At 39.7% G+C, this 15,906-nt stretch overlaps 1 protein-coding gene across 1 annotated transcript in view; it reads left to right on the forward strand.

The window, feature by feature from the left end:
• STK17A (serine/threonine kinase 17a) overlaps positions 1 to 15,906 on the forward strand; it is a 39,079-nt gene that overhangs the window by 14,892 nt on the left and 8,281 nt on the right. The window contains exon 3 of the mRNA XM_070617201.1: positions 6,185 to 6,329. Coding sequence (XP_070473302.1) covers positions 6,185 to 6,329 — 145 coding nt within the window. The remainder of the gene's footprint in view (positions 1 to 6,184; positions 6,330 to 15,906) is intronic.

The following is a 15,906-nucleotide window of genomic DNA, read 5'->3' on the forward strand; positions in this document are numbered from 1 at the left end:
TCTATTTTTAATTTTTTGAAGAACCTCCATGCTGTTTTCCATAGTGGCTGCACCAATTTACATTCTCACCAACAGTGCACAAGAGTTCCCTTTTCTCCACAGCTGTGCCAACACTTGTCTCTAGCTTTTGATGATAGCCATCCTTCAGGTGTGAGGTGCTATCTCATTGTGGGTTTGATTTGCATTTCCCTGATGATTAGTGATGTTGAGCACCTTTTCATATACCTGTTGGCCACTTGTATGTCTTTTTTGGAAAATTGTCTATTTAGTTCCTCTGCTCATTTTTCAATGGGATTATTTGGTTTTTTGTTTTGAGTTGTATGAGTTCTTTATGTATTTTGGATATTAACACCTTATCAGATACATGATTTCTCCCATTCAGTAGGTTGCCTTTTCATTTTGTTGATAGTTTCTTTTGCTGTGCAGAAGCTTTTTAATTTGATGTAGTCCCACTTGTTTATTTTTGCTTTTGTTGTCAAATTCAAAATAATTGCCAAGACAGATGTCAAGGAACTTACCTCCTATTCTTTTTTCCCAGAGTTTTAAGGTTTCAGGTCTTAAATTCAAGTTTTAATTCATTTCAAGTCACTTTTGTTTATGATGTGAGGTAGGGGTCCAATTTCATTCTTTTGCATGTGGTTGTCCACTTTTCAAACATCATTTATTAAAGAGACTATCCTTTCTCCATTTTATATTCTTGGCTCCTTTGTTTTGAAATAATTGACCGTATGTGGATGATTTTGTTTCTGGGCTCTCTGTTCTGTTGCATTGGTGCATGTGTTTGTTTCATGCTAATTCCATACTGGTTTGATTACCATAGTTTTGTAATATATTTTGAAATCAGGAAATGGGATGCTTCCTGATTTGTTGTTCTTTCTTAAGATTGCTTTGGCTATCCATACAAATTTTAGGATTGTTTTTTCTACCTTGGTGAAAATGCCATTGGAATTTTGATAGGAATTGCATTGAATGTGTAGATTGCTTTGGGTAGTGTGGGCCTTTTAACAGTATTAATTCTTCAGATTCATGAGCATAGAATATCTTTCCATTTATTTGTGTCTTCTTCAATTTCATTCATCAGTATAAGATACTTTCAATGATAGTTTTCAGTGTACTGTTAGTTTTGTTGGTTAAATTTATTCCTAAGTATTTTTTTTTTTTTGATGCTATTGAAAATGAGATTTTCTTCATTTCTCTTTCTGATAATTCATTGTTAGTGTATAAAAATGCACTGATTTTGGTATCTTGATTCTGTATCCTGAAATTTTACTGAATTCGTTTTATTTATAAATTTTAGAACAAGATTTTATATATGAGGGAAAAACTCACAGAAATAATCAACCTAAGGTCACACCGCAAGTGGAGCCAAGACTCAGTCCAGGAGTGTGTGATTCAAAAGCTTTCAGCCATATGTTGTGCCACTTCGCTCTGCCTGGGAGACTGGAGCGCTTCAGCATTACAGATACGCTAGCCCATCATTGCCTCACTCAGGACTTTTCACCTTGTTTTGACCTCATCCCATATTTTTCTCTTGGTTTCTAGTCTCCCTCATCTCCCACTAGTCCTTCTCTGACTTCACCCTGTGTTCTAGGCATACCTTTCTTGTCGTAGTGCTTAGGGGTGCCCTTGGCATTGTTTATGACAAGACATCTGTGTTGATTTTTGGTTCCTCTATAAAAATGTCTTTTTAAAGATTTTTCTCTTTGAGCAATTTGGTTTTCAGCATTTTGAGCATAATGTTCCTTAACTTTCTTTGTGTTTATCCTACTTGGGATTCATTGAGCTACTTGGACCTTTGGGGTTATAGTTTTTATCAGATTTGGGAAATTTTCAGCTGTTTATTTTTTTTAATTTTTTTTTGCTCCATCTCTCTTCTCTCGTTCCTTCAATTATGGTGTGTTAAACTGCTTGATATTGTTGCCCAGGTCCCTGGGGTTCTGTTTACTTTATTCAGTCTTTTTTTCCCTCTCTCTGTACTTTAGATTGGATGGTTTCTATTGCTTTGTCTTAAAATTCATTGATTCTTCTGCAGTGTCTGATCTGCCTTAAAGCCCATCCAGTGAAATTTCCATTTTAGATACTTTATCTTTCATTGCTAGAAGTTCCATTTGGTTCTTTTCATACCTTTCATCTGTCTCCTTTGTTTGATCATATTTTACTCTACATGCTTGAGCATATTTATAATACCTTATCTGCCAGTTCCATCACCTCTGTCACTTCTGGGTCTGTTTCTATTGCTTTCCTGTTAGTTGTGGGTTGTAATTTGTGGCATTCTCAGAGGTCTGGTAATTTTTGGAAGGATGACATACCTTCAGAACATCACAGTGTTGAGTGGATTTTATGATCTTCCATTAAAGAACGGTGACATTTGTTTTGGCAGGCAGTTAAATTACTTGTGGATCAGGTGTTCTAGGACAAATCAAGAGCTACTTTGGCCTTATCACTAAGATGTAGCCCTTCGAGGGGGAGTTTGCTGATTGCCCCATGGTTGCTATGATTTTCCTACTCCAACTGGACAAGATTCAAATAGCTCATTCTGTCCTCTGTGAACACTGGAAATTGTTCACCTTATAAATTCCCAGCACTTTTTTGCCTGATCTTGCAGGTCTCACCCTATGCATGCGCCTATTAGTATTTTGTCTAAGACTCCAGGATATAACTAAGCAGATGTCTGGAGAGCTTTCCATGTAGCTCCTTCTTCTCTGCTGCTATGAAACCCAGCTGCCTTAGCCCTGCCAAACTCCCGGTCTGTCTCCTCAGTTTAGCAAGGCTGCCGTATTCTTCTTGGGCCTGTCCCTGACCCTGTACTACGTCCATAATTTACCTCCAGGTAAGAAGACAGAGAGAGAGTAGGGCTCAGCTTGTTTGTGTCTCTCCTCTCAGGGATCGTGATCCTAACTGCCTGTTGTTCTAATGTCTGAAAATAGTTGGTTCATATACTTTGCTCATTTTCTAGTTGTTTATGGTTAGAGGGCAAGTTCATACAACTTGGCTGAAAAAGGAAGTAGCTATTTATCCTTTTGTGAATGAACCATGTATTTTTCACACCAGCATGCCCTTATACGTGTGTTCACTCTGCGTCGGATGCGCTCCTACCATTTCATCTAGCGGATTCCTATTCATTTTTCAAGGCTCAGAATGTCATCTGTCTAAGATTTTTTTCTCCTTCCTTTCTAATTAATTGCTCAGTTGCTAAATTATCAAATCACTTGATATATAATTTCACACCCATATATATTTATGCATATATATTCTTAACATTGTCTTTCATTTTTCTCTCCCCTATCAGTACATGAAGTTTCAGACATACTTATTTATAATTTCTCTTTCTATCCCTAGCATATAGCACTGGGCCTGACATATTTGGTTGGTGTTTGTTGAATGTGAATAGTGAGAGAGTAAAGATCCAGACTGGACCTCTAATCAGGATAGAAATGGAAATGCTAGTTAGATAGAAAAAGGAGTGTGTGGTGTCTGAGGTTGGGAGCTATGATCTAGCCAAGGTGCAGGCACCCAGGGAAGCTGAGTTACCCTCAGCCTCTAAACATCGTTTACGTGGCTTTGCTTAATGTTGGTCAAGAGATGCTTAACCCCTGACTCTCTAAGGACCACTAGAAAGTTGAAATTAAAAGTTCTCAATATGTTTTGTAAAAATAATTTTTGTGTAGAATTTATGAAAAGTTTTTGAATTAGTTTTTTTATAAAAAATTTTGATGAAGAGTTATCCGAATTAACTTAGTTTCTGAGTAACTTTGAATTAGTGAAAAATTAGCACTCCTAGAGTAAGTGTATTGTCATATAACTGTGGGAATCTCGCTTTAGTTAAAAGACAGGCACAGCAAAATTCTTAGTGCTTCTCTAGCTTCTTTGTGAAGGAAGGTACTTTATGTGAAGTAGTTTTTAATATTCTTATATTTTCTGTTACCATACTTGACAGATGCTTTTAACATCTCAAATTGTTCTTCGTAAAATTTCACTTAGTTCCATTAGTTAATATGACAGTTAGTTCATGGGTCAAGCTTACATCTGAGCAGGGGACAGTGTGATGATTGCGCGTTGTATCGAGAGGATATGTAGGTCTTCCTGATCGTTCCAGGCTAACTGGTACACCTTTGTGTAATAGTCTGCATTTAAAGTACATCCTTGAACATTTTCAGAAGACTGTAGTTTTGCACTTCACATTTTGTGCTTATGTAGATTACTTAAATTGTTGGGAAAAGAGAGGAAACCCTTTTGTTAAAGCAAGAATGGGTAAATTATAGTGGAAAGGACTAGTAATAAATTGCTCTTAAATTTTAGATAAAGAAATCTTTGTATTTATGTAAATGGACCTCTGTTGAATTTTATTGTGGATGGTAATGATGAACTGAGAGACCCAGAGGACAATAAATTGTGATTGAGAAACTTTTTCAACCAAGATGCAATTCCTTGTTTCAGTTGAGGAACGTAGACAGTTCTGAGTGTCACTGTAAATTGTGGCCTTTGTGCGCAGAGCTCTGTGGACTGTGCGTTAATTACCTCGTGGAGCGTCTCTAGCTGCTTGGGCCTGAGTTGACTCAGCTCAACTGGAATTTTGCTTCAGGTCATCAAATTTCTATTAACCGTATGCAGTACTGCTAGGCTATAATGAACTTACTCTTTAGTTTGGTTTTAAACTTTCACCATTTCCTCTCTTATGAGTTATACATTACTTTAACTTTCCATGAATATGTGATGACCACTTTATGGTTAATTGTGTAAAAATTGTTTTGATATTTTCATATATGGTTTTTTCATACTGTAATCAAAATATGATAAGTCGGTTGTGTATGTTTAACCAAAATGAAAATCTCATCACCCAGTGAATTATTTTCTTTCACTTTCATCACCTGCAACTTTTCAGCTAAACTTAAATATGATCTTACCGATTTTGGTGAAAAATTGTGTTTCCTTACATGGACAGAATTTGGAAAGTAGCTTACCTTAATAAAAAAGAAGGAAGGAAGGAAGGAAGGAACTGTATTATCTTATGAAAGGGAAATGAATAAGTACCTCTTGTTTGACAGCAGCGTGGCTGTTTGAAGTTATATATTTCATGTTGATTTAATAGCAACTTCAGGGAAGCATTCCAGTGTTTTTTTAACACATAAAGAAAATTTTGAGATATGATATGAGCTGTCATTTAGGGTAAGAATGAATTGTTTAAATATGGAATTTCTGAAGAGAAATAAAAATTTTTTAATGTTGAGTTTTCCCTTATTGGCAAAATTATTTGGAGGGGAGAAAATCTGAGGTGCTTTGGCCAGAAGGTGGAAGAAAGTTTAAATCAGTGCTGCTCTTTTGGTGAGCGCGGGCTGTAGCTGTAAAATCGTGAATGCACGTCCCCTTCACTCCAGCCCTTGAGGCCCGGCATCTCCCCCTGAGAACTACTGCACATGAGCAGACAGAACCTTTAATGCGCCTTCTCCTCACAGCATTCTTTATAATAGTGAATAATTAGAAAAAACTAAGTGTCCTGGAAAGGGGAATGGTTAAGTAAACTATGGTTTATCTATTCACATGGATGCAAGAGTTAGAAATTATGAGATAGATAACTATAAAACCACCATGGAAAGACTCTTAAGACATGTTTAAGAAAAAAGTTGTATAACAGTATCAATAGAATGTGTCCTATGTTGCCATTTACGGGTTTTTTAAATCCACAAAACTAGTATTTTTATATACATTTAAATATGTTTTTAAAACCTCTGGAAGGATATAGTACATCAAAGTGGTAACAGGGCTTACCTCTGAATGTGGCTCTAGGATTAGGGAAAGGGTCTTCAATGGGAGGCATTTCTTTATTTTCATTATTTGCATTTTTTACAAAAATAATATTTCTATGTATTCTGTAACCAAAAATTCTTGAGAAATTTTTACTTGAAAGTGTGGTAATATGTTTACAATCAAAGTTTAATTCTTGACGTTCTTAAAGTGATGTTTTTGTTCAGCTTTGGAATTGCTCATCTTAGCTCATATTAGAGACTTCACATTTTTATTTAAAAAAAGAAAAAATAAATATAGGCTTGTAGATGGACAAAAGTTTACACACACTCAAATTATAGTTTATCTAAATGAAGATACTGTGTATAAATACTAAACAAAAAGTCTAAATATTTTTGAGTCCTTTTCCTTTATAATTAAAATATGCTTCTCCCTTCTCCAGTGCCGCTGGGGGTGAAATCTTTGACCAGTGTGTTGCAGACAGAGAAGAAGCCTTTAAAGAAAAAGATGTTCAAAGACTCATGAGGCAGATTTTAGAAGGCGTTAGCTTTTTACACGCTCATGACGTAGTTCATCTTGATTTGAAGGTAAGATCTGAATGACTTTACAATTTTGAGATTCCTGGAGAGTGACACTCCAGATGTAAAATATTTCACAGTGATATATTCAAAGATTTATCAAGTTTGTGTGTTTTATTAGGCAACAGGGATGTGAGAGTTGAGTCGTTACTCTTATTCTCTAGCCAGTTAGTTTTATCAAGGAGATAATGTGCATGAGTGTCCAGAGAAAGACAAATAATAATACATTGCCCAAAAAATGGAGTTGATAGGATATTGCTGGGGTGGGTGAAGACCCCCTGTAGAGACAGGGCTTGAGCCAGGCCTTTAAAAATGTCAGGATTTAGATGGGTGGAGAAGAACAGGAGAAAGTTAACTCACGAGAGTTCGGAATACTTGTGATATGTTTGGGCAGAAATAAATGGAGTACTCAAAAGAAGATATGAATATGGCCAATAGACACATGAAAAGATGTTCATCATCGCTAATCATCAGGGAAATGCAAATCAAAACTACACTAAGATATCACCTTACCCCCGTTAGATTGGCAAAAACATCCAAAACCAAGAACGACAAATGTTGGAGAGGTTGTGGAGAAAGAGGAACCCTCATACACTGTTGGTGGGAATGCAAACTGGTACAGCCACTATGGAAAACAGTATGGAGATTTCTCAAAAAGTTAAAAATAGAAATACCCTATGACCCAGCCATCCCATTACTGGGTATCTATCCTAAGAACCTGATATCAGATATCTCAAGAGTCCGTTGCACCCCTATGTTCATCGCAGCATTATTTACAATAGCCAAGACGTGGAACCAGCCTACATGCCCAGAAATTGATGATTGGATAAAGAAGATGTGGTATATATACACAATGGAATACTACTCAGCCATAAAAAAAGACGAAATTGGCCCATTCACAACAATGTGGATGAACCTCGAGGGCATTATGTTAAGCGAAATAAGTCAGTCAGAGAAAGACGAACTCTATATGACTCCACTCATAGGTGGAAATTAGTATATTGAGAAGGAGATCTGATCGGTGGTTACCAGGGAAAAGGGGGGGTGGGGGGAGGGTACGGAGGGGGAAGTGGTGTACCCACAACATGACTAACAAAAATGTACAACTGAAATCTCACAAGGTTGTAATCTATCATAACATTAATAAAAAATAAAATAAAATTAAAAAAAAAACAAACAAACAAACAAAAAAAAGAAATAAATGGAGTACTATCGCTGGAATTGAGAGATGAAATCGGAGATATTGAAAGTTGAGGAAGAGCCAGATTCCAGGAGTTTCAAATGTCATGAACAGGTAGATGATTTTTGAGCAGGAATATCTGAAAGGAGTATTGTGAAAAATTAGGTAGACAGCAGTAAGTAAAATGAATTAGAGAAATAAAGAGATTGGAGGCAGGTAGAAGAAGGAAGGGGGAAGGGAGGAAAGAATACACAAAGGACAATTTATCAGTTGTTACGCTTTCAAGTAATCAAAACACCAGATGAAAGTAAGGTAAGCAAAAAAAGAAACTGTCTTGGCCAAAAAGTCCAGGGATAATCCTAACTTCTGTTGTGGCACTATTCACTAACTCAGATATTGCCGGGACTTGGTTTTTCTTCAGCCCTCGGCTCTGCCTTCTCAAGATGGCAATTTGATGGTAGTAAGTCAGATGCTGCCATTTTTCCCTCACAAGTGTCCAGAGGCTCAGCAGTAAAGAGCCAGTCTCTGTTCACAGCTCTTGCAGAAGTTCTCAGACTCACTCGTCAAAGCAACGTAGACCAACCCGGAACTAATAATTCCTGGGTCCTGACTTTTATGTGGACTGAGTGGGGAAGGGCTGGATTCTGTTTCTGAAAGAATAGAGAACGAGTGCTCAGGACACACAGAGTAAATGTCCACTACAAGTATGCTTAGTACCTTCCTTCAGGCATCTGGGGTAGAAAAGTGTAGGATCCTTGTTGATTTTCTGATGGTTGCTTCCAGATCGAGTCCAGGTGTGGCTGTGGGGAAATGAAACAGTCCTCAAACAGAACTCCCCACAGTGATTCCACTTCCTCATCAGCCAGAGGAGATGGGGTCAGGGAGGAAGGTCAGCTGAGAAGGCTGAAAGCCCTGCACCCCATAAAAGGCTTTCCAGTCCTGAACTTGTGCAGCCACATTGCACTCCTGCCGTCTGCCGATCTGTCGGGTGCCCTCCAACAGAAAGTCGGTGCTTATGGCAGTGGGTCTGCAGCTTTGACACAGATCAGGATCACCTGGGAAGGCTTGTTAAAACATTGCTTGGTACCAGCTCCGGAGTTTCTGATTCAGGGTAGGGCCAGGTGATGCTGATACGGTGGGTGCAGGGGCCATTTTGAGGCCTGCTGCTCTTTGGCCCACTCTGTAACACCTGATATCTGCCATACTGTATAAATAACAGCGTTTAATTGTCATTGCACGAAGGAGTACTCTCCAGTAAGAGTGTACAGTGTGTAATCTGGTGGTTGACTTCTGAAGTAAGCTTGATAAAATTCCATTTGAAATAAGGTGGAAGGGTAATAGGTATTCTTTCAAATACTAGTTTCTTATGGAAAAATACAGGAGGAAGGAGACAATTTGGAAATTTTCTTGTTTTCTGAAAGATGACAATTTAAATTCAGTTTGTGAGCAGTTATTTTTCTCAAGGATACTAATATTTTAGTACAGTGGCTAAAATGGGCAGTTACAACATAGTAGAGACAGTGGCCTTTTTTGAAGGCAGGTATGGACGTGTGTGTACCGACACATAGTCCCAGGATGTTAATGCTGAAGTGGCCTAGAGATCACCCAGGTAAGACCCTCATAGCAGGGTGAGGGCACTGGGCTTCATTTTTTCCCTTCAGTCTGTTGTGGGCGTTAGAAGTTCAGAGATCCTTGCTGCAAAAAATGCCACCCCTGCCCCCTCGAGAAGGCTTGGCAGGAAGAACTCTTGTCTGCGCTCCGGGCTTCAGTGGACTCATACTTTCAGGAGCCTCAGCTGGTATCAGCCGTGCAGAATTCCTAGATGTAATCTTTGTGCTGTGCCTTTTTTCATGTTTGGTTTTCACACATCACATTGTAAAATTACGTATTTATTTTTATGATGTTTTGCTCGTTTTATGGTATGAAAAGAACTTCCAGGAACAGAACCCCAATTTAAATAGCTTTGCACCTATAGGAAATGAACTTTCAATTTGTGACAGCTCAACCTTTGACTATTAGTCAGGAACTAATTAAGTAGCCAGTCAGACAAGTTGCCACCACTGTGTGTCATGGATCTTAGATGTTATTTGAAAGCAGGTAAAGGTGAATATTAAGTTCTTGAATACCAGGTTCAACTGTGTATTTACACAAGGAAATTATATCCCTTTCTCCCCAATACACTCAGTGTAAATCATATTCCTTTCTCCCCAGTACACTTGGTGTAGAATTCTTTCCAGATTTAATAGAGGCTTTGATGATGGGCCTTTGATGTTGGAAACTGGACTCTCCGTGTTTCCTAGACCCAGAGGAACTAGAAGACAAGGTGGCCTGGTGGAGTCTCAGCCTTTCTTCTGCCCTCACTCTCTTCACTTCTGCACTCACACTTGCCTCCAAGTGATCTGCTGAAGGCGAAGGTCGGAGGCGGGTTGGTGCGGCAGCCGTGCGGATGGGAATGACTTCTACCAGAAGGCCATCTCTGGGTGACTTCTGTGCCTTTGTGGGTCTGGACAAAGAGAGGCCACTGTCCTACGCCTTTTAACAGCCGTCTGCCCAGTGACAATTTATGCTTATAATGTTGACTCTCTCTGTCTCTATAAGATCTTGAAAGACTAAGCTACAAAGCTAAATATATTACCTTTGTGTTATAATTCTGTAAAAATTGATAATCCCAATATATATGGTAACTTTGGGTTAGTAGACTATTTACTCCCCATTATGGTTAAAATGGGAAATTTTTGTCCCAGAGACAGAAATTACTTAGAAGGTAGAGAAACTGTTGTAGTTCCCCCATAAGAGAAATAATTGACAGGATGGGAAGCAGACCCCGAATGGTCAGTTTGCCAAAAGACTGATTCTCTGAAGACTCTCAGCCAAATATCTGAAACTGAACATGGAAAATTCTCTGAGGAGTAGCAGATGCAGATTTTGGAGTGTTTATAAATCTACAAAAATAGAAAAGACACTAATCTGTGATTAAGGGAAAGCCCATTCGTTCACATATAAATCATGGCAGGACTAACAAGTCTGAGAAGCAGCTTTACCAGAGTCAGGACAAGGCTAAAAGTCTCAAAATAATCTCAGCAACTCGGTGAATTCGTGGTCAGCATAGTGGCCTGCTTTCGCTTCACTCGGGAGCGCTTGACCGAAAGGGCGCAGAGAAATCGAGTCTTCACATCCCGTGCTCTGTGTGTTTGAGTGGTCTTCTGCTGGTTAGGTCTCTGAGCAGTTCTGTGCTAGGTATTCGATCGTAGGCTCGTCCCCCTGTTATTTCCATGATGGGAGGTGGACGAGCAGACTAGGAATAGAAGCCGCAGCTTTGCCATGTGAGATTTCAACTGATCACTGATAGTTTAAGCGTCAATGTGTTACTCGAAGGAGAGGTAACATGTAACATTTCTAAACATTCCCCCAAATTAATTTAGAAGGGTTATTAACCTATTTCTCTACTCTGACTTGGGTTTTAATAAATAAAAAGTCAATTTATTTGAACTTTCTTTGCCTGATAATATGTCCCGTAAAACCTTGTCCGTGATACCTTAGGCCGTATTAAGCAGGTTAGCCTCCACGGTACAAGCTCTCTTCCCACGGTGATTTTCAGTCATGTTAAATGGATGATGGACAAAGGTGAAAATACCGAGATAAATAAAAGGATTCCCCACAGGCAGAGAAATAAGATTTTAGAAAGATCTCCCTGCTGCCATTGTCTTGTATGTTTGCTGTTTATTCCACTGTCATTACTTCTCCATTGACCTTGGTGTTTTTTCTCTCGTACCACCTGGGATTCGTGGGTCTTAAATAGAATCAGGTATTGTGAGCCATAAGGCCTTTATCGTGAACTGGATTCCCTAGAAAGAAGGTCTAACTAAGCTGTAAATGCTCAGGTACTTATCTTTGTTTTCAGCACATGGATTTCACTTACTAGAAGTGGGTGTATTTCACCGTCAAAGACTGATAGAGATTATAGTCCTGTAATTGTACTTACAGTTTGTTTAGAGAAGTAAGGTCTGTTTTTAAAAGGTACTTGTGGGCAAACCAGGGCACAGTTGATAGAGACTATATAGTAAACATCAACTGTGAAATTCCATGAAACTGCTGATTTATGAGACATGTTTCTTCTAGCAATCTCTCTTTCAGCTGTTTAATGTCTCTCACTTTGGGATATCATGGACGCCTGTCACTGGGCCTAGATTTCAAATACAGTAATGGTTTAATAATTTGATCACACTAATTTAGAATTTACTGCATTACCACCAGACCAAGTGGCTTTTGCATGGTAATTTACGAAATCATTTCCTGGGGAGTGTAAAATGGAAGCAAAGTGTAAGGGGAAACATTTAAGCTATTTTAGGGAAACAGTGGTGTCCAAGAACATTTACAGAGTGTGCATGTTTTATTCATCGCAAATAAATCTCACAAAGATCTGGTGAAGATTTCCACTTAGCAATGTTTCTCTTGGTATTTTGTATGTACTGGGAAGGGCAAAACATGTTAAATGATGAATATGTTTCACAGAGCCAAGCGCCTCTCATCTAATTTGCCTGAATTATGATGTCTTATTGTACTGTAGCATTTCATTAATGTAATAAAACTAAAATTGCCTTAAGAAGTCTGGGGACTCATAATCATGGTGCTCCGTAGGTTTTTTTCTGAAGAAATAGCTAAAAGCTAATTAACGAAGACAATGTGACTTTATAATGAAGTTTTTGTTACCAAAACCTCTAGTTATTTTATCTTGCAAAGAGAATTTGATCCTAACACTGATCAGTTGAGCGTTCTCAGTGCTTTTGGGTGGGGGCGTGCTTTCCCTGGCTTGGTTATTTGTGACAACTAGCATGCCTCTGCAGTCCAGACTGCCACAGTGACAGCAGTTTGTTTTTGTTTTATGTTCAGTTTTAAATTTTTACTGTACCCAAAACTTTCTATGATTAAAAAGAGAGATCTTTAAACAAAATTACACATTACACTGAGCAACAGCATGGTTGTTTTCACTATGGACAGAGAAATCTTAGTTATTGTTATGAATATGTTTTCAGGAGGAACTATCTCTTCATAATTGCATAATGGTAATAAATTAGGACATTGTGTAAGAGGTGCTAAGAATTCCCTCATCATTTCTCAGGATGCTACTTGGATCTTTTTTTCCTTAAAGAGTTGGTAGGTTCACTGTTCAGTACCACTAGCCACCTGTGGCTGCTGAGCGCTTGAAAAGTGGCTCATCTGAACTGACATGTGCTCAAAGTGTGAAATGCATACCAGATTTCAAAGAGTTAGGATGAAAAAAAGTAAACTATCTCAGTAATTTTACATATTAATTACATGTTAAAGGGATAATATTTTAGATGGATTGAGTTAAATAAATATATTAACATTGATTTCACCTGTTTCGTTTTACTTTTTGTAATGTGGCTACTAGAAAATTTTAAATCATGTGACTTGCAGTATCTTTCTGTAGGCAGCACTGGTTTAGAGGGTATCAGAGATACTAAAGCCAAAATGACCTGTAATATAAAGATCACTTAGCTTTCAATTTATTTTTCAGCCTGTTGTAATGTAGCTTTTTCTCCCACCATTTTACTGCACATTACTTTCTCAAAGGGCTTTGATAGCTTGTGTATTTGCTGTAGTTAGTGGCTTCTTCCTGGTCCTTATTCTTCCCCTCGTCCCGTTTGACATCCCTCTTCTTCCTGACTTTCTTACTGTAATATTTTGCTTGGATTAAGAATCCGGGCTAAGAACCTCACTCTCAGAGCACCATTTCTCATCTTTGTAACCCTTGTTGCTTACCCTTCAGTGTAGTTACCAGCCAGAATTCATCTTGGGCCCCCTTCTCTTCTTGCCATGTATTCTTCCTTTCATTTCCTTCCATGGTTTTTAGTCTTGCCTATGTGCTGTTGACCTCTAAAGCTGTATCGTCAGCCTCGTGTTCTCTCCAGACTGAATTTCCAGCTCTTCTTGGACATCTGTACCTGGGAGGCACCTCAGATTCTGGGTCTGAGAATCAAAATGGAGCTACTTGGGTGGGGGGTGGGCACAAAGGGTGAAGTGGTGCACCTACAACACGACTGACAAACAATAATGTACAACTGAAATTTCACAAGGTTGTAAACTACCATAATCTCAATAAAAAGTTAAAAAAAAAATGGAACTACTTGTCCTCTCTTACTGACCTGATTCTGTCAGTTGGTGGATGACAGGAGCGCCACATTCTTCCTGCTCCTGCGTGTCATCAGTCACAGTGAGCTATGGATTTTGCTGCTGTAATGTGTAAAATTTCTTCTGCTTTTTGTTTTCATTTCCATGTTTCATCATATCTCCCCCACTCTGTCTCTCCCTTCATCTTGAGACTTTTCAAGAAAGGGTAAAGGCACGTTCTTCAGAGGATATTTCCAGCCACATTCTGTGATAAGGCCGTGCACACATCGTATTACACATCAGCTCACCTGTGTACTTTGACATGTGGCCTTTTCTTTTCCTAGAATATCCTCTTTTTCTCCCTTCTGGTCTGCCTTCTGCCAGTTATTCCAGAATGGCCTACAGAGCCCTGTGATTCCTGTCCCCTCCCCCATTTGCTTTCCAGCCTCATGCCACCACCACACGCCTTGTGCTGTTCTCCAGCTGGCACTTGCTCCACTGATAGCTTGTCCTTGTTTCAGGGCCTTTATACGTGCTCTTCCCTCTGCCTGGAATGCCCTCTGCCTGCCTCACCTTGAAGGTACTCTGCCATGATTGGCTCCTCCTTAACATTGTTCTCTCCTCAAATATTGCCTTCGCAGAGAAGCCTTCCCTGACCACCCTGAAAATAGCATCTGCGTGCACATGCCCCCAGCAGGCACTCTCTCTTCTGTTACCCTGCTCTGAGTTCTCCATAGTGCTTGAAATGACCTGAGGTTATGTTATTTATTGTGCTTATTTGTCCCTAGTAGGAAATAAGGCCCCAAAAGAAGAGGGGACTCGTGTCTTGTCTGTTACTTCCCCAGATCACAGCTCAGCAGGCAGTCAGTAGAAATTTGTTGAATAAATGATGAAATCCTTTTTCTCCTAAAGGGTCTGCTCACTTGTCTCCTCTGTAATTATCTAAGGCAGAATTATTCCCTCTTATTTATTTATCGCCTGAGCACTTGGTCTTGTCACTGCCCAGCAGAGTTCGCTGAGCCTGAGAGGCCCGTTTGTTTTCTCTTCTCATTATGAGCTCTGACGGTGGGGACTCGTCACTACTCATATTTATGGTACCACCATTCCTGACACAAAATAGACACCCTTAAAAACTTTTTTGTTGTTAGTCACGTTTCTTCCTTTCATTCACTCAGCAAATAACGTGCGCCTACTGTGTGCCAGGCCCTCCTGGTAATGCCACAATGACCAGGACTGCAGCTCCTGTTCTCATGGAGCCGTAGATTCTTCCCATTCTGCTTCTGAATCGAAACTTTGATAAATCTACAAGCATTTTCCTAATAGGAAGGGGAAGGGTAGATGATGGGTTAATGTACTTAAAGAGGGGGCCGTCCGTGCGCTCAGTTCCCTGTCTCATGTTGCAGCCCTTCGCATTGTTGAAAATTCTGGTAGTCTGCCTCACTCACCAAGTTGAGTCTTCTCGCGAAGTTGGCTCTCGACAAAGAAGAACAGAAAGAAAGGTCTCCTAGGTAGAGGGAACACCAGAGATAAAGATACTGTCCTGAGAGAGCATGGCACGTATGAGAGACCGAACACAGTCCAGCGAGGCGCCATTGCCCTGAGCCGAGGGGAGCAGGGGCACGATGAGTCTGGAAAGCTGGCCAGGAGCTCGGCCCGCAGGTTTTGTAAGCCACATTAAGCAGTTTGGAGGTTATCGTAAGAGCAATAGGAAGCTACCAAAGGGTTTAGTCAGGGGGTTAGCAGCTCAGATTCACTCAGAACAAAAGATCTGGCTGCAGTATGGGCAGAACAGATCGACGCACACCCTTAGAGGCTGTTGGAATTGAGCAAACGATGGTGGTAGCTTGAGTCAGTGTTCTATAGTTGGAAAGAAGTAGACAAAGTCTAGAAATGCTTAAATTTATGATTTAAAATCAGTAGGATATATTGACACGTTAGCTAAACGGAGGAGGAAGGGGGAAGAGAGGAATGAGGAAGTTGATTCTTAGTATTCTCCCCTGTCCCACTGGGGGAGAGTAGCCTTCACAGAGATGCCTGTCATTGGCATCAAGATCATCTGATTTGGGAAGGAAAATAGGAGTCTGGGTTTTTTTGTTAGTGCCATCAAGTCGATTCCGACTCCTAGCCACCGTGTGTCCAGCAGAGCGGAACCCTGCCTGGTCTTTTTGCACCATCCTCACCTTCTGGCATATATCAGACAATGCTCTGCTGCCGTTTATGGCCAGTCTTTTTGGAGATAGGTGGCCAGGTCCTTCTTCTTAGTCTGTCTTAGTC

Source organism: Equus przewalskii, chromosome 4 (genome assembly GCF_037783145.1).
Source record: "Equus przewalskii isolate Varuska chromosome 4, EquPr2, whole genome shotgun sequence".
NCBI classification, from domain to species: Eukaryota; Metazoa; Chordata; class Mammalia; order Perissodactyla; family Equidae; genus Equus; species Equus przewalskii.